The following is a 24,200-nucleotide window of genomic DNA, read 5'->3' on the forward strand; positions in this document are numbered from 1 at the left end:
TGAGGCAAACATATAGCGACACAAAATTAACGCATGCTGAGATTGATTAGATGGTAAAAGTATACAAATATATGCCAAAGAAAGCAGGCAAGCCTTTTTTACTAAATTAATCTACACAAGTCGCGCTTAATGTCATTTCCAATGATGTGTGTTGAGATATTTAGTATGAAAATAAATGTAGCCTGATTTGGTTATATGTCTTTTCTTATTTAACCATAATCATGATATTGTAACTGTGGTGTCTTGCTCACTTTTCCGTGAACAGCCGTGCATCAATCAAAACTGGGACTAATGAAATTCAATAATAACGGCAATCGCATTTAACAGTAAAGGCTTATATTTAAATGTTCTTTTCATTTATGAAGAATTATAAGCGTGTGTATGATGTGATTTAGCCAATGCACATTTGTTCAAAAGCCTGGCAGAGTGATAACAAGATGCTAGAAAAGTTTTGTGTTGTTTACAGAAAGGATGCGCGTTCTCATCTTTTTTTCTGTCAATTATCATGTTGCGCTGCAAGTCTGTTTTTCTTCAAAGCACGAAGAACTTAGAATGACTAATGTTGGTTTGATTGCTTGTGTTACATGATAAAATAAATATTCTTGCTTACCTGATGTAATAGATTTAATGTGCGGTTTGGGTCACGTCTTTATGTCAAACTGTCAAACTGTTCTCGTCTGGTACAGAATTAAATTAGTGCTGCTGTCAGATAATGGGTCGGGTGTTCTGTTAAGTACTGCTGGTGCACGTTTACCAAACAGGACCCGTGCAGGCTTTAAACTGCTTTGCGTCTCTCCGTCAGATAACCCCATGTGCGTGATGCGCCATTACAGGTAGGCTATTTCCCTAAACCTCCACACAGCTCGTATATTTTTCCGCCAAGGGGTGAGAACGTAATGATTACGAAAACGATTATTTATTTTTGATAATTATTATTTTATTTCAGTTAGTTTTTCCAATAACTGTTGTTAGTTTAGTTTGTTTGACGAAATTGTTTTTTAATCAATCGTTTTAATCTTAGTTTTCGTTTTCGAAAATAACCTTGGTGTACACACACAGCCAGCACACATTTATGCCCAAACAACATGTAAAAGTGAATTTTGCATAATAGGTGCCCTTTAAACAAAATAGCTTTTCAAGCAACAAGCTACTTTTTCGAACAAGCTGGAAGCTATTTTTCTTATACCTCAAAAAAATTTTGTTTTGTAACACTATTGTGTACAAGTTTTTTCAGTCCAGATATTTAAGGTAATGCTCAAACATGCTTACCTACTTTGTTTACGCTCTCTCTCAAATGAAGCGTTGGGAGGTCCAATTAATTTTAGTCTATGGGTTTCTTTTAAATGAACCAGTTCAAAAAATGATATACATTTTTTTTCAGTACCTATGCTGATACTTCTTTAACAATTTATTTGTTTTGTAACACTATTGTGTACAAGTTTTTTCAGTCCAGATATTTAAGGTAATGCTCAAACATGCTTACCTACTTTGTTTACGCTCTCTCTCAAATGAAGCGTTGGGAGGTCCAATTAATTTTAGTCTATGGGTTTGTTTAAGTGGTTCTTTTAAATGAACCAGTTCAAAAAATGATATACATTTTTTTTCAGTACCTATGCTGATACTTCTTTAACAATTTATGTCTTCTTTTTTGTACTGGTATAAAAATAATGCTCCTTTTCATTACATAAACTATGCTGTTTTCAGAGGTCACAAGATAAACACTAGCTAGCAGATAGATAGATAGATAGATAGATAGATAGATAGATAGATAGATAGATAGATAGATAGATAGATAGATAGATAGATAGATAGATAGATAGATAGATAGATCTGTGACTTTGAATTTTGGCTTATTTCTTGACAAAACTTAGCATCTCCAATTGATCTTTTTAGACAGTTACTAATTAGTTTACTTCTTTCAGCTCAAAGAAAGACCACTTCTTAAAGACCAAAATGACTGAAATAGACTGTTATGTAAACCCTAGACACCACGTCTGGAGGAAGCAGTTATGAAGAAGACTCCAATCAAGCAATCTGGGTGGCTTTAAATCACACAAATGAGACATAACCACCTAAACAAGGCTCGAGGAACAGCCCTCAAGTCTCCTTGCAGGAGCTCCTGTGCAATCGGAGTAATTTTGACTTCTTTGAGAATTCATAATAAGAAAGGGCCTTAATTTTTCATCCGTCTGATTTAGGTAGGCTCTGTTACCATGGTGATCAACGTTCGCGACGCCCCACCCTGTAGTTCTGGCTCCACTGCCCTATAATTCAGAGCGTTGCAAAGCCAGTTCTTTCATGTTTAGCAACTCAACCCTCTCTGATTACAGACAACAACACAAAAAAGACCATTCGCAGTAGTCAAAATTTAACCTCCCCTCTATTTTTAAAGTTTTATTTGTTTGAACATCTTAAAGTATTTATACCAAAGAAGCATCACCGTAAAGCAGCATCACACTAGGATTTAGGTGTCTGAAACCTTAAGTATAGTCAATACAAGAGCAAAGCTCCCGGAGACTCGTTCTCAAACCATCAACAGCACCTACAGCAGCATGTGATGACAATAATGAGGGTGCTGTGTTAATGCGCTAGACATGAAAATGCAGAACGCTGAACAAAAGACACAAAACTCATGATAGGAATAAGCAAAAAAAGTGTAAAGTTTGTTGACAGTGTGACAACGACTGTCTTTATTCTGGTTAGGCGTGAAGTCAACATGAAACAGTGCATGTAACCTGTTTTTCATTGGGATGCACTGGTATTAAAATTCAAACCAATCATTATTTTCATGTTATTAGCGATAACTGATAAATAGTCAATATTTAAGTTCTACACTCTTTTAGTCTAAATAAATCAAAAATAAGACAATCATTTTGTTTGGTTTGTTTAAATGTTTAGTCAATTTAAATTTAGGCATCAAAACATTACAATGTACAGTATGGGAAATAGAGCTACATTTTCAGATAGACTTAAGACTACATTTAATGGTGTTATTCAATTATCAGTTTCAGACGAATGTTAGATGATAGCAAAGGTAATCTGCATATAAAAACAGGACAAATGAGCATGAACAATTAAATATCCAATGTCATGTTTGATATACCATCCATTTCTGAATTACACAGTAAAACAGGAAAATCAAGGCTGTAAAAACAAATATGTTAAGACGTGGTCACATTAGCAAAATGTCAGCAAAAATACTGTGCAAATTTGTGTGTAAAATTTCAACAAAATTAAATCTAATGCGAAATTCAGATGGGGTACAAAAATCAAAATTCAGACTGTGTACAATCATATTGCAAAGGACTAAATTTTGCCCACAGAATTTCCTTGTACAAAAGTACATGTAAAGGTAAATTGCATCGAAGTTATAATAATATTTATTTTATATTTTGAGAAATGATTACGAAGACAATTTTTTAGGCATAAACTGCACATGCATTAAGAAAGTCAATTTTGGTTATATGTTCAATTCATGTTTCAAGCTTGTGTTCTGCTAGTGGATTGTGGTGGCATCCCAAAGAAGCACAAAGTCACTTTAATTGACCTATACATTGACCGTTCCCTGCTAGTGGAAAAAAGAAACAAACAAAAAACTGCTATACGTGTACAGCATGAGACTAATAGCACTTCAGAACACTTACTGTACATAAAGTTGCACTTTTTTAAATTTAATTGCATCTACTGTCTTCATTTGTCAGTCGCTTTGGATAAAAATGTCTGCTAAATAATTAAATGTAAATGTAAAATGAAGAATTTCTCAAAAAAATAGAAAGACTGATTTGATGACGTTTCAGATTCACTTGAAATCCTAAAGCGCTTCTTTACATTTTGTGAAATACAGTCAAGAGTTACTTTGCATCAGAGATCGTTTTGAAAAAGTCTTCATCGAGAAAGCAGAGGCTAGATTTTCAATCACAAAAGCTTTGTGACTTTAAAAGTGGCAACAGAAGTCAAGAGAAGAAGCTTCAAGGTTACCCTTATGCTAGCACCGCCTCTGAACGGCTGAAAGATTTAAAGGTTAAACGAAGCAAGTGAAAAAGAAAGACGGCGAGCAAGCCGATGCGAGAGAGAGAGAGGCCTAATGGAATTACAACAGCCTTGTGACAGCGGTGCAGACGGGTCACATGGCATTTAAATGGCTCTCTGACCCAAGCCAGAACTGAGCCTTGACCCCCGCTCGACCCGTGGCACCCACAACATTGCCATGTCACTCACGGCGATCCACACGCTCATTCACAAGGACAATAAAGCAGTGTGGCCCACGAGAACTGCTTTCTGATCAACGGAAATGCATCGCTCATCTAAAAGCCAGCGAAAGTTCAGGTGAACAGTTTTTGTTTGAATTTCGGGTTCATATTGTGCCACGCGAGTGAAGCATTAGTGTGTTCGCTCATGCCTGCAAACAATTCCACAATGCGATGCACTTCCAATTTCACAAGGTACAGGAAAAGGCACAGGAAAAAATGACTAGTCAGCTGAAGTGTTGTACTTACTGTCTGCCTGAGAGGAGAATTGCATGCAGCTCAGCAGTAACAGAAGAGGAAGCCCAACGGGCAGGAGGGGCACGGACGTGCAAATATTAGGCACCATGTTCTAGGTTGGCACTGCTCCCTCTCGGTCCCCGCTCTGCTCTCGCAGCTCTCACGCAATCATAGACTAAAACCTGAGGAACACAGAGACAAACACATGTTAGCATTTGATTCAAGGTAGGACAAACAGGCATGTACACTACTGAATGCGGGCGTGATGAATTGAGTGGTCTGTCTAGGGGCAACAGGGTTAATGAGGTAAGCAAATGCTCTTTTATCAAAGTAAACTTAAACCCATAATCTGCTGCCGGTTAGCTAAATATCAAAAGGACAAGAGAGAATTGGGAATTCCCAATAACCGACCACCACTAAAGGTGCCCATTAAGATTATAAAGTGGCTCTGTACAGATGGCTCCGGATCTCCTGAAGTGTGGATGTAATACAGTATTAGCCCCACACACACAGTTCCCTAAGGACGAATGCTGCTTTAAATCAGCGCTCACAATATCCGAGGTCTATGAAAGTGCCAGAATATAGGGGAAGTTATGTTGAAACTGCAGCTGCTCAAATTTAAAGTAATTAAACTTGTCACGCTAACGTCTTTCTAGGGGTTACTGACAAAAAGTCGCAAAATATACAAAAAAAAAAATACATTGAAGTGCAATGTGTTATGTGTAAAATCATATACAGTAAATGTCAAATGAAATGTTTAAAGTACATTTTAAATATATATATTTTTTTAATCTTGTCATGTTTTAAAGAAGTACACTTATATTGATATGTTGACTAACATACTAAAGCATGTCAAGTATGATTAGAATTTTAACTGTATCGTGTTATTCAGTATTACATTTAAAGTTAATATATTATAAAATGCACTAAATTGCAACTACATCACATACAGGTTTCAATAGAAATTACATTAAAATAGTTTTTGTGGACCATAAATGCTTGTCAGTACATTCCGCAGAATTCCACATTTCAAAGACAACAGAGGGAATTATCGAATTACATATAAAGATATAAGTGGGTCAAAAACACTCTAAAGTTCAGCTAATTGGAGTTATTACAAATTTAAACTATAATTCATTTTAATTTAACTGCAATTAACTTGCAATTAAGTGTCCAAAAACATTACGTCTGCCACTTTGACATCAATGCGTTCACTTGTCTGATCTTATCCATTTAATAATGTCCACAGTGTGAGTGGCCGGTGATTTTAACAAGCAGGAATGTGAATAGAACCAAAACAAAAGCTCAAGTCTCTTGCAAGGTGAGAAATACTCAATTCGCCTGAGGAGGTGTTGACTAACCAATTATTAACACACTGATTTCGGATGCATGTTGGATGCGTGCTGATATGCCTGGCTGCAGTGTTTGCGAGAGAGTGCCAAAAGAAACAATGAACAAACAGTTCCTAACAGGGAGGTGTTTAAAGAGTGTTTATTTTTTCATCCAAAAGGCTTTTTGGTAATCTTTCTTGACAAGAGCTTTATTATAATAAATGTTGATTTCTAACATTATAAATATCTTCATTGTCACTTTTTGATCAATTTAATGCATCTTTGCTGAACAAAAGTAAATGTTTTTTTTTTCTTCTTCAGTCTTTTACTGACCTTTAACTGGTAGACAATACAAACTCAGACATTACCCTACAGATCAATCCGTGACTAGCAATTTTGCATTGTGACATGATAATGTGTCATCGATTCGTGACTAAGAAAAATGTTCATTACTCTGCAGCCTCTGCAGAGAGTCTCATTAGTGTGAACGAACCAGGAATCTCGTCTTAGGTCCACTGTGTTCCTACCATCAAGGATAAATAAACACTTCTCTCCTTGACACTCTTTAGGCACATCTCCTTCCAACCGCTCTGACGCCAGTGATTGCTTTTCCCTTAATGGCCCATCCAGAGATAAAGACAACAGGAGATCTATGGCAGGGCCTTGTGTAGACAACCTTATTTGACGTCTTTGGGGAAGATAAAGCTCAGTCCTTACAACAAGACCTGTGTTGAAGAAAATTGTCTGACACCATAAACAGCACGGGCCACAGCTCCTGGTTTAGCCTGGTCTGTGATTTCGACTACAGCGCTGATGATCAAGTTTAATCTTTCATACTTTGACAAGTTTATAAAACATATGACCCAAGAGAAAGTCTTAGATAACTGAGAGCAAACAGGAAACGGTAAATCTGATGAAATCAAATAGAAGTGGAAGGTAAGCAAATTACTTGGTGCTACACTTCATGTGGGAAACGGTTTCTCTTGACATAAAGGTCTGCACTGCAAAATAACAACAACAACATGCTCCAGTTCAGCTTATAACATCCTTTTGTGCTCACAAGCTTACTGATAAACAACTCTTTTCATTGATAAAGTGGCAACATCTAGCAAATGTAAATTAGCAAATAATGTCAAAAACAATGCAAAAAAAATTAGCATTTTTTGAGGGAAATGTTTGTGCTAAAACAATACCAAGATAGTTGACATTTTGTAATATTATAGTACATTTTAGTAGTTTCATTTTCAAATTTTTAGACAAAACAGTTAAGAATACTATCAGTCGTTATCATATTGGCTACAATTTTCACTGGCATATCGTGCCTGGCATTTAAACTCTTTCAATGCATGCTTATATCTCCATAAAAAGTTCTTTGTTTACATTAAAGTATTACATTAAGCCCTCAAGTACAGTGTGATGGAATGTATAATATGACTCAAATGAAAAAATGTATAGGCCTGGAGTATTGACACACTCACAGTACCAGGGCTCTACAGTGCGACCATTTCAGTTGCATTTGCAACTGAAATCTACTGCGTGCGACTATGAAATAATATTTAGGAGCACCTGTGCGACTGACCCGATCAGCATATTTGTGTTTGCGCTGAGGGAGCTTCAAAGGTTCTAGCGAACTTACGTGTTTCTGCAGCGTTGAGTAATGTATCACAGACGTATCCTCTCCTTATAACAAAGTGTTGACGGGGTGTAAATAAGAGATTCATTGTGCAGTGTAGGGAGCTTCATCGATTATAATGGAGTTTTGTGAGATCGCGATGAACTAAGATGAGTGACAGCTTTTAATGATTATTAAGGGAGTTTGCAAACGTGATATTGATTTAATACAACAGTTCATTAAACAATGAGTCAATGATTCGATTACCCATTCATAAAGACAGTCACACACTTCGTTCCTGAATGAATCAGCCGTTCGAACGAATCAATTGAATGAATAATTCAGTAATAAAATCAGTGACTTGCCGCCACCTGCTGGCAGTTTTAGTTTAATTTTAAAAGTATCTTTTCTGTTATTTAAATCATTTAATATTTCTATTTTCAAAATGTTATATTTAAAACATTAACCTCAACATTAATTTAATTGCACTCACGCGACCTCTGAGCCTCATTAAATGTCTGAAAATACACCTACAAGCCACTTGTGTGTTCTTCTGTGCCAACTCTGTAGCACAAATTTATTTCTTAAATACTGATTTCATTTGATTGGTAACTTATTCTTATTCTACTTCTTATTCTACTTGTTTTTATTCTGTTGTTTTAATTAGAAATGTTAAAAAGCTTATAAATATATATATTTTTGAATTTGACAAAAGATGACATACTTTTAATAAAGTTAACAAAATTCCCTAGGAGTCAAATATCACCTCGTAATGGGAAGGTACATTTTTTATCAGAATGTATGATTACTGATTAGAAGGTGACCATGCTCCTAAATTTTTTTAATTAGGAGCACAAGCGCTCCTAAAAAGAAAAGTAAGCGTAGAGCCTTGAGTACACGTGAGACGTAAACAGAAGAGCCATCTTTAAGGTCTCTTTTGTGAGTGGATGACCAAACGTTCCCTCAGTCCTTTCCGTCATGATGTGAGCCTGCAATCACATTTGACTCTTAGATAGATGGCATCAGATGTGGTGACAGCTCAGTCATTTATTCAGTATAAATGCCAATAAAAAGGAGCAAAAGCTCTCTGAATAAGACATAACCAGGAGATTTACTGTCATATTTTGAAGATTACCAAAAGGCTTCTCATTCTTGCTGCAGCCACAAATCAATCGCAGAGTAATTCAACAGAAATGAGATGTACTACACACACAGCGAAACACACACTAAAGAAACGCTTGGCGTGGAATTCGCTGTTGAGTTATTATTGATGTCACAGCATGAAGCAAAGTTGCAAATATATTGTGCAAAGAGGTTTCGTGAACAAAAAAATTATTTATCTTATGACAATGCCAGATATGACCCAAGATACATGACCTCACACAGTGGGGCTTGAATAGATGTGACTGGATAAGTACTAAAGACTGTTGTAAGCAAAAGCTACATGAAATTGGACTCTGAAGTTGGACTATGGTTATTAGATGAATTATCTAAAGGTTCTGGCTAGCACTTCAACCTCCAATTACTTCTTAACTAAAAAACAAACAAACATACAATCACAAAAATATACCAAGAGATAAAGAGTCAACTACATGCTTGATGTACAACAGGATATTTTTACTAAAGACTGCAAAGAATCTCAGTTGACTATAAACCTGGAGTTGAACACAAAACGAGCTCAACCAAAGTCAACAGCACTACGTATACAAAAAAGAAACACAATGCCTCTGGATCTCCCACAGCCTGCTAAGTTTACCCTCAGCATCGGCACCGGTGCTCAATCCACACAAACAAACAGAAGGCATGTCAACAGAGACACCTGAATCAATACTGCCGGAGACTGAATAAGCACATCTTGACAATGAAACACTTCATTAGAACAAAATGCCTCTTAAATATGGAATCTGACATTTTTTTAAAGTAAAGTAGTTTTCATGTGAATACTAGTGTTGGGCTATATGCTCCAGCCATTTCGTCCTATTGTCAGCCTGTGAGATCGCCGATACATGATATTACCGTGCTAATTTAGTTAATTATTTACTTACTTCGTTTCATAGCCGGAGAGTGAACCAATTTCAGGGTAAGGCTAAAAAAGCCAAATGTTAGTGCATTCTATTAACTAAATATATAAAATATTTTTAATATGACTGAATTTGTATTGAACATAATAACATTTTTAATAGAAACATTGTAAGTGACTGTAATGCTTATATTTCCTCAGTTATCCAAACAGCAACTACAGGAAACGAGCAAAGAACATTTACATTACCAAAATCATAATCAGCAAAGCTGTCTACATTGTATGATGAATAAATATCTTATACTTACATCGCACGTGCATCTGCACATTGTTGTTTATAATGAGAGAATTCGTGAGAGTGCAGAATTCAGTCAGTGAGCTCGCACTCAACAATAAAACTCTAGTGCTTCGGTGATGACTTATCTGAATGATCGGTCAATGCATTCATAAACTCAACTGATTTGTGTGCGTTCGGTTATAATGCGCAAAACACGGAAAAAAAATATGATGGAACAAACAAGCCACAGGCGTTATCTCCGACTATCGTCGATACACTAAACGTCTATTGGCACAAAATCTAGTGAATACTCATAACAATTAGTCAAAAACATATCTGGACACATAATTTAACCCTAAATCAAGAGAAAGTAGAAAGAAATAATAGTTTGCTTTAAAAAATTCAGCTTCTTTTCAGGACCATTGAATAGTATATATATTTTTATTGTGACGTTCTTTTATTCTAAATGTGACTTACCCAAATGTCCGTCATTGGCCAAAAGTTCAAGCTGCCTGGTCATTGAACTACATTCTTTGAGCAAAACTCATTGAATAAATGTAGGAGATTAAAAACAGTCCTTTAAGAAGGAACGTTTCCTCTAGAAAGAGATATTTCACTTATGAAAAATCATCAACACCACGTCCTCCATCACTGTTGAAGACACAGCATGAGAGCGAGAGCTGCAAAGTTGAACAGCCATCTGAAAACTAAGACCTTATCAATCTTCAGACAAGTGACTCTAAAGGGAGTAGCAGAGAATGGCATAAAGCCTGATGTTAGCAACTACAAACGCAGGTGGCTTTCTTCAATTCTCCAGTCCAGCTCTGAAACACAATCCTTTGTAGAAGCTCAGGTGGGACAAGAATTTGGTTCACAATACTGGTTTTCTGGTCACGGTTTGCGAAAAATAGCTCTTGATAATGTGCCAACGTTCTCCTTTACTGGAAGCAATGCAAGACCCTTTGTTTTCTGAGGGCGTAAGTCCTTCACCGTGTTAAGACAAAGATGGGATTAACCGTAGGAGGCCTGTTAGCATACACTGCACCAATTTTTAGTTGAGGAACATTCTAAAGGATGAAAACCGGAGGATCGCCATGGGAAAACAGGTTAACCTGGGAGTCATTATCTCCTCTAATTACGCAGTAAATAAGGCAAATGAGATTTCACAGGTACAACTCATCCATTTACACAGCTGGATATGAAGATCAGGCAGTGGAGGAACACCTTGTCAGGTTTTAGGTTGACTCAAGGACTCGCAAACAAGCAAATTTCATAGTCAAACTGCCATTCATTCTGCAAACTACGCCAAACTTCTGCTTCCTGCCGAGCAAGTCCTACAGGTGTGGGCAAGCTGCGGATGCATCTCACTGTGTGGTCCGCTGCCTTTCTCTCTTTCCGTCTCTCAGCTCAATAACAGACAGCTGTGACAGATGGAGCCATATCCCCATCGGTCTTGTGAGGCTCCGGATTTAAAATGTAAAAGAGCAAGCAGCGATTGGGAAGAGGAAGAGGCGATGTCACAGGGCAGCAGACGTCAGGGACGGCTGCCATGAGAGCACAAGGCTAACTCAAGCACTAACAGACTTCCCGTCCAAGACAAACCAACAAACCGCAGACTGGCGAGGTGGCAAGTGGCTGCTTCTTGAACACGCCTATAACCAGGGGACAGAATTTAAATGAGGCCCGGCTACCAAGAAGTTGGCAGATCAGACTCGATATGGGTTATTAGCTGCCTTTCTGAAGAGAAAACAACATGGAGGCAAGCTGGGCAGCTCCATTAGTATTCAGGGGTGAATCATACAAACATGTAGTGTTGCTTCCCACCGGTGAGAGAGACAGGTAAGGGGACGTGTTCTGTTCCCTTAATTCATGCAGATGAAGTCATTAGTTTATTTCGCTCTAACTTGGCGATGGTTTTAACTAACGGGGCCGTGCACAGCGAAGCTGAGAGGAAGAAGAGAGGGATTAGCCTGATAGTTGCTTTTCACTGAAACTCTCCACAGCATAAAGGGTTTCTCTGACAGCTTGTGACTCACTTTGACCGCGACAGGCAAATTACCCAGGGTTTCACTTGAAAGGAACAAGATCAAAAGAGCCACCATGGCATCCGTCTCCAAAGCAGAGTCAATGTGCTTTTCTGCAAAATGGGTTTATACTGCCACTCTGTTTCCCTCCCCATCAGTGCTATATAAGAATTGAAGGACCGCTTTGAGACAAAAGGTGAAACCTCTCACTTAAATTATAATAACAGCTACAAAAAGAACAACCTGCCAATTGAATTTGAGCTGATGTACTCCAAAAAAGTCAGATGTGATTGAGGAACAACAGTACGAGACAAGATTAATCAATATACCACTAAAATGTGCACTTGGTTGGCAAGAAAAGCCATTGAACCACAAACACAACCACAAATAACTTTGAGGTGCACATCATGTCCATTAGGGATGGGACACAAAGGTTGACTACTGATAACCCTTACCCTAGATTTGTTTTTTGAGCACACTGGCCCTGCTCCTCAAGGAAAAAAAATAGACTTAAGACTCTGCCTTGCAGAGTTTAGCTCCAATCCTAGTTAAACACACCTAAATCAGCTAATCAGGATATTCAGGCATATTAGAAAGTTCCAGGCAAATGTGTTTGGGCAGGTTGGAGGAAACTTCAGCAGGACATTGGCTCTCCATGAGCAGGTTTGGACACCCCTGGTCTAGCTGTTTTTCAAAATAAGAATGCGGAAAATACTTCCACTTGGGGTCACGTAAACCCAGATAGTCCAGAGTAATTACACCGGACAGATAGATTTTAAAAATATATAGTTTTTTATGCTGTGCTCACAGAGAGCCCAGAGGCAGCCTTACAATTTACAATTTACAATTTACAACTTACCATTTATAGCTTTATTATTATTATTAATAATAATATTGTTGTTAGTGTCGTTTTTATTACTACTACTATTATTATTATTATTACTATTTGTCCTCTTCTTGATCCTCCAAATTCCCCCTTGTTCCTGATGAATGAGTTTATTGTTAATATTGTTATTATTGCTTCTATTACTAATTACTAATTAATAATATTATTATTGCTATTTGTCATCTTCCTCATCCTCCAACTTTCCCCTCATTTCTGATGAACTGAGTCCATTATTATTATTATTATTATTGCTACTACTATTATTACTTATCACCTTCCTCATCCTCCATCCTCCAATTTTTGTGATTAATGCTATTATTATCATCATTGTTTTCTACTATTGTTATGTCTGTTGTACTTTTCTACATGTTCCTTTGTTTATATACTTCCACCCCCTACACGTTAAACTTACACAAATCATGTTGGCTGTCATGCATGTTTTGTTTACCTTGGTTATTTTGTATTTGATTTGTCATATAAATAAAATATATATAAATAGTTTTTAATCAGTATCTCAAAGATAGATTCTGCTTAATATCTCACCTTGAAGACCTCAGTGTTGTCGGTAAAGGGGTGACCGTCTGTTTAGTTGACAGCTGACATCTGACAACATCCTCCCTATTTTCAGTTTGAGATGCTGTGAATCTTGAGGGTGAACACTATTTCACATCTCAGCCATTACCTGGCAAAAATAGAAATCCTTCCATCTGCTTGGCCGAGACATGTCAGCACTGTAATGTGTCGCATGAAATAGATGGTCCGGATCCTGACATAAAATCCATCTTGTTTAGGTCATCCATCTACTGCTTCGCTATCTATCTTCCGCCTCTTCCACACTGTCTAGACCTTCTTTTCCCACTTGGTGCTCTTCGATTTTCACCCTTCTGCACTCACTGCTACATACACCCACCCCCCTCACCCCCCGCTGTGGCTGCAGGGTGGATGTACCTGCAGTAAAAACAGTTCTCAGACTATCAATTACCTCTTCAACAGACACGCAATGTTGGCCCCCATCTCAAACAGGTTCTGCAGCTCTGCCAACAGAACAACATGCACAGACTCATGTTGAAGCAAACAGTTCATGAGAAACACCCACATTTGCTTATGAACACCAGGTTGTTTGCATCACTGCACTATGTACATATACTGCATGTAAAAAAAATTGTCAAGGTAGGACAACTCCATTGTATAAAATAAATTAACAAGAATGCAGATATGTGAGCTGAAGCAAATAAATGTGTCACCGGACACCCTTTGTTTGGGGTTTTTCAATGGACATAACATGAGAGTTGCTGCCAGAGGGACCAAGTAAGTAAAAAAAAAAAACAGCTCCTGTCAGGCCAAGAAATGACCGAGATGTCTTTGTGTCACACTGAGATTTTAGTTCTCAGAGACAGGGATTTGTCCACATCCCAACTATGGTGTTCACATGGTTTAGTGTCAAAATGTCAATGTTCATTAGGATCTGATTATCCAGTAGTGTTTGAGGACGCCACATGTCAGTAAGTGACAGAATCCCACCCATCAACATAAACGACATCTTGTCTAATCCTTATTCAGTTCAAAATGGAATAAATTATTTTAAAAAAGGAGCACAAATGCAGAAGTCAGAATCAAATGTAAATATGATACCCAAAGATATCAAACTATAAAATAAAAGCAATACAAATGCTACAAGTCTTCTTTTTCATACTGTAGGTGAATGAGTCAACAGCATGACATCCATTTCTGTTTGGACCCATTTACTTATTAAAAAAAGCATTTCCACACAATGATTTGAATATGCCTCTTCTATGATAAACGTTTGGAATGAATTATATTTCATTTTTATATTTTGGGGTACATAAAGTTAAAAAAATGTCCTAAAGGGTAAAATAAGGTTTTTAAACAGATTTTTCGAGTTTAGGACGACCTCTAAAGCCCAGAAAGATCTCTAAAGCACTTATTTAAGCATATGATTCCGCTTTCAATATCAAGTCTAGCTGACCAGGTCTTGAGATTTAGATGTTTGCTTTCTTTTCATATTATAGTTGTGTTCCTCACAATTCCCATCTACTCACTAACAACTTGCCAGGAAAATTAGCTAAATCTAGGGCTGTGACGGTATGGGATTTTTTCTTACGTTAAAGAAGCAACAAACCACGCGGTTTGGCGGTTTATCATGGAATTTACATGGAAACAAACTAAGGATTAGCAATCCCTTTAGCAAGCCGAGTCCGTCTGCTGGTTTTTGAGTGTGGGATGTTTTAGCTAAGATAAGATTCATGGAGGGCACTGAGCTGAAAACACAACAATACTGTTCATCATGAATTGCATTGTGGGAGAATTCTGTTATTAATCCTCTCCAGTACATTCATCCAACGCACGCCATCTGTCGGGTATGGCACCTTTGCACAAAACGCTCTCCTAAATTGTGAAACAATTTCGCGTTCCTAGAGGCGAAAAGTGTTTGTTAAGGTAAATGCTGTGAGGTTTTTGTTGTCAGATGCCGTTGCCTCAAGATATAATTCATACCCAGAGATAGCGAAAACGGAAAATAAAGACATCATGGTAACGAAATTAATTAATTCTCATTCGCATATCCAAAACAAGTCATCACATTCCGGGGATCTTGCTGTGCAAAGCATTTTGGGGATGGGAGGAGGATGACTAAAGCAGGGGAAAGAGCCACTCATCATGAAAACTAATGCTGTTGATACCTAATGACATTGCTGTTGCACGGTCGGGGTTGGGGGTGAATTCAATTGTCTAGCAAAGAAATGAAATGTTTTCTCGTTCACAAACAGAGCGTCATATACCCTAAAGGTAATATAAAGCAAATGAACAAACAGCTCTGACAGGTATTATCCTCACACTATTATTAGTTGTGGCTCCCGAGGTGTGCGTGCTTTGGCCAGTATTGTCTACACCTCTAATAATGGTGTTGGGTTTGAAAAAGCGTCAGAAAATTTTGTTCAGCAAACCTCCTAAAGGCTTTGCCTTATTCAAAGACTCCTTGCATCGCTTTGTGACAGCTGCAATTATTCACAACAGAGATCAAATAAAAAATACGAAAAGTATAGCAAGTGTTAGATTTATAAAGCTTTCTATTAATAACACCCCAGCCAAAAGTTAAGGGACATGAAAACCTACATATTTACATACAATCTATTTCTGACGCAACGTTTGCCTCTGCCATGACGAAATTGCAAAGTATTAACAGTTCAGAGGTCCACTCAAACCACTTAAAGTCTCTAGTCATGCAAAGACCTGGGATTATCACCGACAGACCACTCCCTGACTGTTATTACAAACATTTAGACTCCGCCAAATGGAGGTGTTTCAATCAGCACGTCCATAAGATGATTTAGGAGCAAAATTAGTTCCTGTGTCCGCAGGGTAATGTCCTCTTTAATAAAGAGGATTTGTGCGGTTATTTCAGATCCATCTCTCATAATATTAAATGTGTCATAAAATTTAATTTGTACTCTTAATAGCGGATTTGACTTTTGCTGTTTGGATTAATATTAACAGGCATAAAATACGGATATTTGAGTGGTGAGCACTTGGAGTTAGAGATGCATGTTTGTGAATGCTAATTACTGCAAGGCTCTCAAAGAGAAATTATTTGAACAATAGAGATAATCACACTCTATTCAATGAAGTGTCGGTGACAAAAAGAGGAGCTTTACTCTAAACAAAAGGCACCGTCTTTAAACAAAGCATTCTTTAAAGTGCCCCTATTATGCCATTTTTAAGGTTGCTAATATTGTTTTATGAGTCTCCTAAAACAGGTTTACATGCATGCATGGTCAAAAAACACGTTAGTTTTCTAAAAAAAAAATTGATTTAATTTTACCTCATTTCTAAAAGATTCGTAAACGACTCGTGCGAAGCAGTTCAAAGAATCAGTCTCTCTAAACCCCCCTTTTCTGTGAGCCCTCACTGCTGTGATTGGTCAGATGGCGCAGTCCTTTGTGATTGGTCCAGAGACGTAGAGATTGAGGAGCGTCTCTGTAGAGATTGGCTCTGGATAGGTCTACCGCATACAGCGAGTGTCAGAAACGAAATGCCCATTGCCATGACGGAGTGACAGGCCTGGAGACTTGTCAATACATAGAAAAGATGGTATCGATTGTACCTTACCAATTCAAGCCGGAGTCTGATGATGAAACGGTTGAAGTGGCTGATCGACAAGAGACTGATTCGCAAGCACGACTGGAGTAGGACGTTTCTCCGTGGTAAGTGTCAAGTGTTAACAAGTTTGTGGTAATTATAAGATGTGATAAAACAAATTTACTCTCACAGCGTAGGATACAGCGTCTTCTCGACATGATGCTAACCACACGGATATTTTACTGTGTTTGTGGGTGGGCAAGTTGGCGACATAGAATGTGGGCAGACATTATGCAAAGGTGTTCCTTCGTGACGTAGAGCCGTAACAGAATACGATTTGAATTCCTGATGACTCGTTTAGGCGATTGCGAGCCGACTCTTTTTTTTTTGATAGACAATAACTTTATATATCGTGCACTGTCGGCTTCACAACTTTGCAGATAGTTTATGTTCACATACAGCTACATGACACACTGCATGAAAGGTAATATTCGAAAAGGCATAATAGTGTGTGGCTAATCAGTAAACTATGAGGTCAGTGTTACTACAGTTGTGATGTTTCTCAAATCCAAATGTAGCCCTTAGATCTCACATGCACCATTCCAGCCCTGTCTGAGCACATCACTGGAGCAAAACTGCACCATCTCACTGTGGCTGCCAGGGACAGTAACCAATAATGTATGACAGGACTCAATAATAAGGACAGCCTGCTGGCCCAAGGTCAGTGAGAGAGTGTTTTGGGCCAGTTGATGGAAAAGGCACTTGGCTCTATTGGATAATAATAATAATAATAAAACAATCAGCAAAATGTTGGACTGTGTGCCAAAAGTATTTATAAATAGCTTTCATGGATATATTATAGCTGTATAATTTCTAGCTGTTGAAAATAAATTAAAAAAATAAATAAATAAACATTGACATTAATAAAAATGATAAATTAATAAATAAAAATTGCTTTTGTTTAAGAAACAAAAAAAGTATTATTTACTATTTATGAAAAATATAAGTTTTTCTGGAACACACACAAAAAAAGTATCTTCTCACAAAAAATCTCAAACACTCACGGTTCCTCATTTCCCAAAGATTCCCTCCATATCCCAGAGATTCACTGAATGACTATGACGATACCGTCATGACCCACTAGACTTTCTCTCAATAGACAAACCATGAAAAAAATGTGGCACGCTGAATAAGAAACTCTCAAGTGATCATTAATGACACAAGATGTATAAATAACAAGGAATTTCTTTAAATGTATGCCAGATATCACACAGCACACGTTTATATAAACCAGCTAAATGAAGAGGAAAATCTATTCCACTGTCATTTCAATGTCCCTCATCTGGGAAAACCGGTTTACATTATTTGTTTTAGGTTACAGTCATAGCAAAGATAAATACATTTAATTATACAAAATTATCATTCTAATAAGACTTCAATTACACTTATTCAACTACACTTTACTCATATAAAACCTATTTCAAAGTTGCACTACAACATTTTTTAAATAATCTGACATTTCAGTGGGACCAGCAAATGAATTTATTCTAAATAAAATAACAACACTGATGTTATTCCACCCAAAGCTTAAACTGCCACCTTCAAACACAGAAAAATGTCACCACAAGAACATTATTTGTCATGTTGTTTGTTGAGGCCTTCGCTCTTTGGTGTGATCCCACACTTTACTGAGAAGAGCAGCTGGCGACACGACTGTGACAGAGTTGTAAAAGAAGAATTTCAGGTCACTAGCCTGTTTGTGGGAGGTCAAGAGTGACCGACGAGGGGGTCGGCCACTACCGATAAGACCAAAAACTCCTGTTGGGCTCCTGTTTTTTATTTTTTATGCAGAGGTGGGCAGAAGTAGATGCAAAGATCAGAGTAGTTGTGATTCAAGAAACTTTTCCTTTAAAAAGCTTTTATCAGGCTCTGTTCTCCACCCCCCGCCCCATTTAAGAGTTGCAAGTTTGTGCCGGTGAATGATTAAGAGAGAGTAATGGTTCAAATTTTGCACAACTTTGAGAGAGCAACTCTCGGTTCTCTGAGGCACAGCCCCAGGAGGTCTCAGCTTTTCATGATAAACAAAGTGAGACAGACGTGCTATCTTTACACTCTGTTCCCTTCCCAACTTTCCACCTTCAGAAAACTAAGAGAGAAAGAAGCCACTGGAAGCACCTTTTTTCCTGATAAAGAAGCACCCAAAGTTGAGCAAGGAACCCTCACTTTGCTCGTTGTATTGAGCTACCGCACACAGGTAAAAGAGCCAAACGTACATTAATTTCACAGGGATGTTTTTTTAAAATGGTCCCGACTTTCATAAAATATATCTCAAGCAGACACAATTTTCATCCGTCTCCAATAACGTCTGGAGTTATGAGGGAGACAGCTATTTCAACAACGTTACAACACACAACAAAGCCTATAATTTTCTTCTGTCACCTTTAATCAATGGTGTAGTCTCTCCTGAGCTGGCCAAAAAAAAAAAAAAAAAGGAAACTCGTCGGGCCAGAAACCATCCAGAAAGTTAAGACAGGATCAGGCAGGAAAATAAAGACAACTAAGACAACTGGAAAAACGGGTCGTTTGGGCCGAGACTTCATGTGGTCACACAGCGGGTTATATCAGTGGTAGCTAGGGGACACTCCACGGCTATTCAAAGTACCCTGACACCCCCCCCCCCCCCCCAAAGGAGGACTCTCACCAGACAGAGGCAATGTGCCAAAGAGGTAGCCAATAGAGTCAAAGTAAAAGTATTGTTTTGGTTTAACAAGTGACAATAAAAGGACAAAAGAGAGAGGGAAAAAAGTCCTTTGGGAGGAGCAGAAGAAAACCTCAATAGTGGAACAAAGTTAAGGGATTACTTACTCACTTTAGGCAAGTGCATTTTAAAAATTACCAGTGTAAGAGAAGAAAAAAGTGATCTATGTACTTTTCATTCAATATATATATATTTTTTTTGTTGTAAAAAAACAACAACGATATAACTTAGATTACTGCAAGTGTTGATTTAACTTACCCATTACAATATGAAAATTAAAAAATATCCAGAGGAAATGTGAGAGAAAGTAATCCTTTACTTAAATCCTGAATGTTTCCTTCTTCCCTCGACTGTTATCCCCAAGAGTGATCACCACAATATTCAAATCCTTACACACGTATCATCCAGGTGGGGAGATCCTTGTTAACGGTTTCAAGTGGAACAGACGACACAGAGCTTTTTTCCCCTTGATATTCAATCCAGTAAGTGTATAACTGACATCAAACGAGTTGTGTCTTTCTCCACAGTTCATACATGTTAACTTGTTTCAGTAGTTTCCCCAGTGGTGTGGTAAAACTCTTGTTGATTGTGGAGAGAGTTGATTGTAGTCCTTCCTGAGGGAAGCTTCTTCACACACTGTGAGCTGTGAGTGGGCGTCAGTCTGGGTGGAGCCAGTGTGATGTCAGAACAGGGGCTCTCGGAGTACTTTCCTGGCAAATGGGCTAAAGGATTGTTTTTACTCACCTGTGTGCAAAGGTTGTACGTGCGTGCCCATGTGTTCACGACTCATCAGGAAACTTGCCGGGACTTAAATGTTAATGATTAATTATGTTACGATGGAATCATGATTTAATACACTTACACAGAGGTTGGGCTACAAATAATCCTTATCCATCATCATAGGGACTAGGTTATAAGATCCTAAATCTGTCACAGTCTATTTTTATTGGAGATACTTGTTTTCATTTCACGGGTAATTATATAGATGCATTACATTCCATTTGTGCATGTAGACTAAATATTGACATGACATAATCAATAATACAATTTCCATTGCTTCAAAATGACTGTATCTAGCATAACCTACATTACCTCTGAGTAGCTTAAAGGAATAGTTCACCCAAAAATGAGATTTCTGTCACCATTTACTCACCCTCAATGCCATTCCAAACCTGCATGACTTACTTTCTTCTGGGAAACACAAAGGAAGATATTTTGAAGAATGTTTTGACTGCTTTTGGACCCCACTGACTTTCATTGTATGTACAAAAAAAAGAAATTTTTCAAAAAAAACAAGAATAGGAAAATTGCACTCAGACTAACTTGAAACATCCTTAAGAAGACATTAAAACTATTCTCACAACACATTTCTCACTTCTGCCTCTTGTCACGTGAACAATGCCTCCGGATAAGAAACCAGGACAAGGTATCGCTCTGAGAGTTTCAGGCTCCTCTGGAGGAGAGACATTGTGAACATTAGAGACTGCTTTCTAGGGCATAATTACACTTATATCCACAATGGTCCCTCCGCTGCACCACCCCCAGAGAAAACCCAGGCACACTGTATCTGCGTGGCGTCTTCACTACTGCAAACCACCACAATGTCAAAAAAGGGAAAGCGGTTTCTATTCATCCTCCATGCGTGCTGGTGAAGCGGCTAGAGGGCGAACCGCGGGGTAACCGAAGAAAGAGGTTAAGAATGCCATGCCACACCTGTTGCCCTTCCTGCCCCACTTTCTCCGAGGGCTTTTCAACCATCACATGGCAAGATAAAAGAATGACTGAAATAGCCCGCAGGCTACAGCCTGGCCCCGTGAGCCGTTAATTTCAGCGGACGACCGTTTGAAACAGCTTTAGCTTTTACGATGAAGTCGTTAGTGCAGACGGAGAGCCCAGCACAGCTATCAATTACTTAATACCCACCAGCGCCCTCCCTGTAATTTAAATCAATTTACTGACACCTTACCCACAATTCCAGTGTTCAGATGGGTTACTCTACCAACAGGGCAACCCAATTGTGCTTTCTAAGAGAGCTCACATGAGACACAAGAGCTGGGCAATGGATCACTGGAAAGGTTCCCAAAGCTTTGTATGGAATGTTAATAGTTCTGACCAAATGAAGTACCAAACAACAAAACAAACCACATATTCATGGAAATTCATGAACTGCACTGAATGATAATTATCTAACCCTTTCTCCGAATCTTAATTCACATGGGAGACATTTGCCCTGTTCCAAAACCTAATTTTAAGGCAGCATTACATGTATACTTTGTGAAAACAGCAAGAATGCAACGTGACAAGCTCAGTGAAAAAAAAAAAAAATAGGCTAAATAAAATAAAAAATCTGAAATGTCTGATGCAAGAGAAATTAAAATAACAATTGGTTCATAAAGTACTAAAAAGTATCAATAAAAATAGGTCAGTTTAATTAGAAATGGGATATTTTACTTCATAAGTGCATGCTATAAGAGTTATGCGCAACAGATTTCCGTATTCTGTTAACCGGGTCTCGTCGCTTCCGGTTCAAGCGGTTTGCATATGCTTAGTTAAATATGAAGCAGTTTTACTCAAGATGCCTTCAAAGTAGATACCAATGATGATCATAACCAATGTCCATCACATATGCGGACTGACATCTAAAAGTTTTTTTTATTTTTATTCTTTTCACATTTAGATATACAAATTGAATAAAACGTCAACAATAAAAACAGCTAGCTAGTTTAACTGATTATCTTAAAAGTCCATAGATATCGCTATTATTTAATACGGCTGTTAACACGTTCTCCGACAAGCGGAAGCAATGAGACCTGTTTTCCGGGTTTGGTCAGGTGATGTTCGACATATACCCTATATTCCTTTTAGAGCATCACACTGTTAGCTTAGCAAAATGCTAACATCAAACTCTACAGAAATTAATATAGAGGTGAGCCTGGCATGACATGACAATATATGTTTCATAAAATACTTATAAGTATCAATAAAATACTTTGTATGTGTATGTGCTCTGTATTTTTACTCATAGCATCACAATGAGAACTCAGCAACATGCTAAAGTCAAACCATACTGAAATCAATAGCCATTCGAATCTGCCATGTAACAAGCTATTTAAGAGCCATATCAAAAATAAACAATTGAAAAATATCAATAAAATATTTCTTCCTCATATCTGTCTGTGCTATGCATTTTAATTAATTTGAGATCATCACACTGTTAGCTTAGCACCATGCTAATGTCAAACTACAGGAAATCAATAGCAATATCCGCTGTGTCTCATTTAGAAGGCTGTGCCCTCCAGAGGTCGCATTCGAAGGCTGCATACGTCATCGAGGTGGTCTCATTTCAGAAAAGCAAGTAGGACACTCCGAATGCGACCTTCGTATGCGACCTTCTTTCACAGGAATTCGGAGGATGCATGAGGTGTATCCTTCGCTGCTACAGATAACCCACAATTCTTTGCATCGCCGTAAACAACCGTTGTTAATTTGAAAAATGCTGGCGCCGGCAGATGTACAAACAAGCAGCGGATGTGGTGTTTACAACTTACCTTAAAACGCCTCGGTAAAAACGGATAAACTTTGTTTTTAAAATCCTCTTCCTTTTTTTCTCTAACAGATGTCTGCTGTGGGTACGCTGCAGCTCCTCAAACATTGAACAAAATAAAACAAGTAAAAGCATTTTTTTTTCTAATTACTTTCCAAATTTAGAAATACTTTTCCTTCATTTAAGTAGTGTGGGAGCGCAACGATGCTCTAAATGTGTTGGCAAAGCAACGTGATACTTCCTGTTTCCTTTTCCGCCTGTCCTATGAAGGCCGTCTCGTTTAATTCTAGGTTGAGGACACTTCGTATATGCATCCTACAGAGGATTCGACCTCTGGAGGGCACAGCCTTCTAAATGAGACACAGCAATTGCGTCACTTGCAAAGCGCTGTGAGTGTGACGTGGAGTAGTTGCCTAAGAGCACTGCAAATCAGTAATATATAAAATTACATGATGTTCAGGATGAATTTTTTATGTATTGGATAAAGTGTGAGGCAGCTCACTAGCTTTTGAAACAGTTGTTGTAAAGCCATGAGGGTGATGAAAAACAAAGATGAAAGAAAGTGTTATTTTAAACGTGCTCATCATAGCCTCATTTATACTCATCATTATGCGTCAACTCACAACATGAGCATCATCTGTTGCAGACTGATTGTATATAGTTATGTTGTACACTGTAAAGTATAATGTAACAATGCATAACAAAATTTGCATACGCGTGTCCTATTTGTGCATGCATAATTTGTGTGAATGATGAAATCAAAGGCAATTGCAAGTCCTGTAATTTGCATTTACGTGTACAAGAATATGTGACGCCTGCCCAATTTAAAATGGAAAAGCGAGTTCAATTTGACATTACATGTTTAATGTCCCAACAGGTATGACCCTGCCGTACTGAAAGAAAAGCAAGAGCAAAGCTTCCGTTAGCCATTTCACTTCCATATCACCACACTCCCAGTCTGCCAAAACTCAAATGAAAATGTCAATTGGTTCTTGTAAGTGGGAATTTTTGGAGTAGGGGATCCACAATAATGCACAATTTGTATTTTGAAAATCATTCTGTTTTCAGTAAATCAACACATAGATAGATAGATAGATAGATAGATAGATAGATAGATAGATAGATAGATAGATAGATAGATAGATAGATAGATAGATAGATAGATAGAT

The 24,200-nt window shown here is 37.9% G+C and overlaps 1 protein-coding gene across 4 annotated transcripts in view; it reads right to left on the bottom strand.

The window, feature by feature from the left end:
* Positions 1-20,286, bottom strand: part of LOC107564386 (receptor-type tyrosine-protein phosphatase F) — a 135,070-nt gene extending 114,784 nt beyond the window's left edge. For 2 of the 4 annotated variants that reach the window (XM_016249463.1, XM_016249462.1), the window contains exons 1-2: positions 19,746-20,285; positions 4,497-4,666 (exon numbers count right to left, since the gene is read on the bottom strand). In XM_016249463.1, coding sequence (XP_016104949.1) covers positions 4,497-4,593 — 97 coding nt within the window. In that variant the 5' untranslated portion in view covers positions 4,594-4,666; positions 19,746-20,285. Of the gene's footprint in view, positions 1-4,496; positions 4,667-19,745 lie in introns of all 4 variants that reach the window. The other 2 variants (XM_016249461.1, XM_016249464.1) reach the window with 2 other exon arrangements.
* Between the last annotated feature and the right edge of the window lie 3,914 nt (positions 20,287-24,200).

This window comes from Sinocyclocheilus grahami, unplaced genomic scaffold (assembly GCF_001515645.1).
Source record: "Sinocyclocheilus grahami isolate Dianchi unplaced genomic scaffold, SAMN03320097.WGS_v1.1 scaffold929.1, whole genome shotgun sequence".
Taxonomy (NCBI): Eukaryota; Metazoa; Chordata; class Actinopteri; order Cypriniformes; family Cyprinidae; genus Sinocyclocheilus; species Sinocyclocheilus grahami.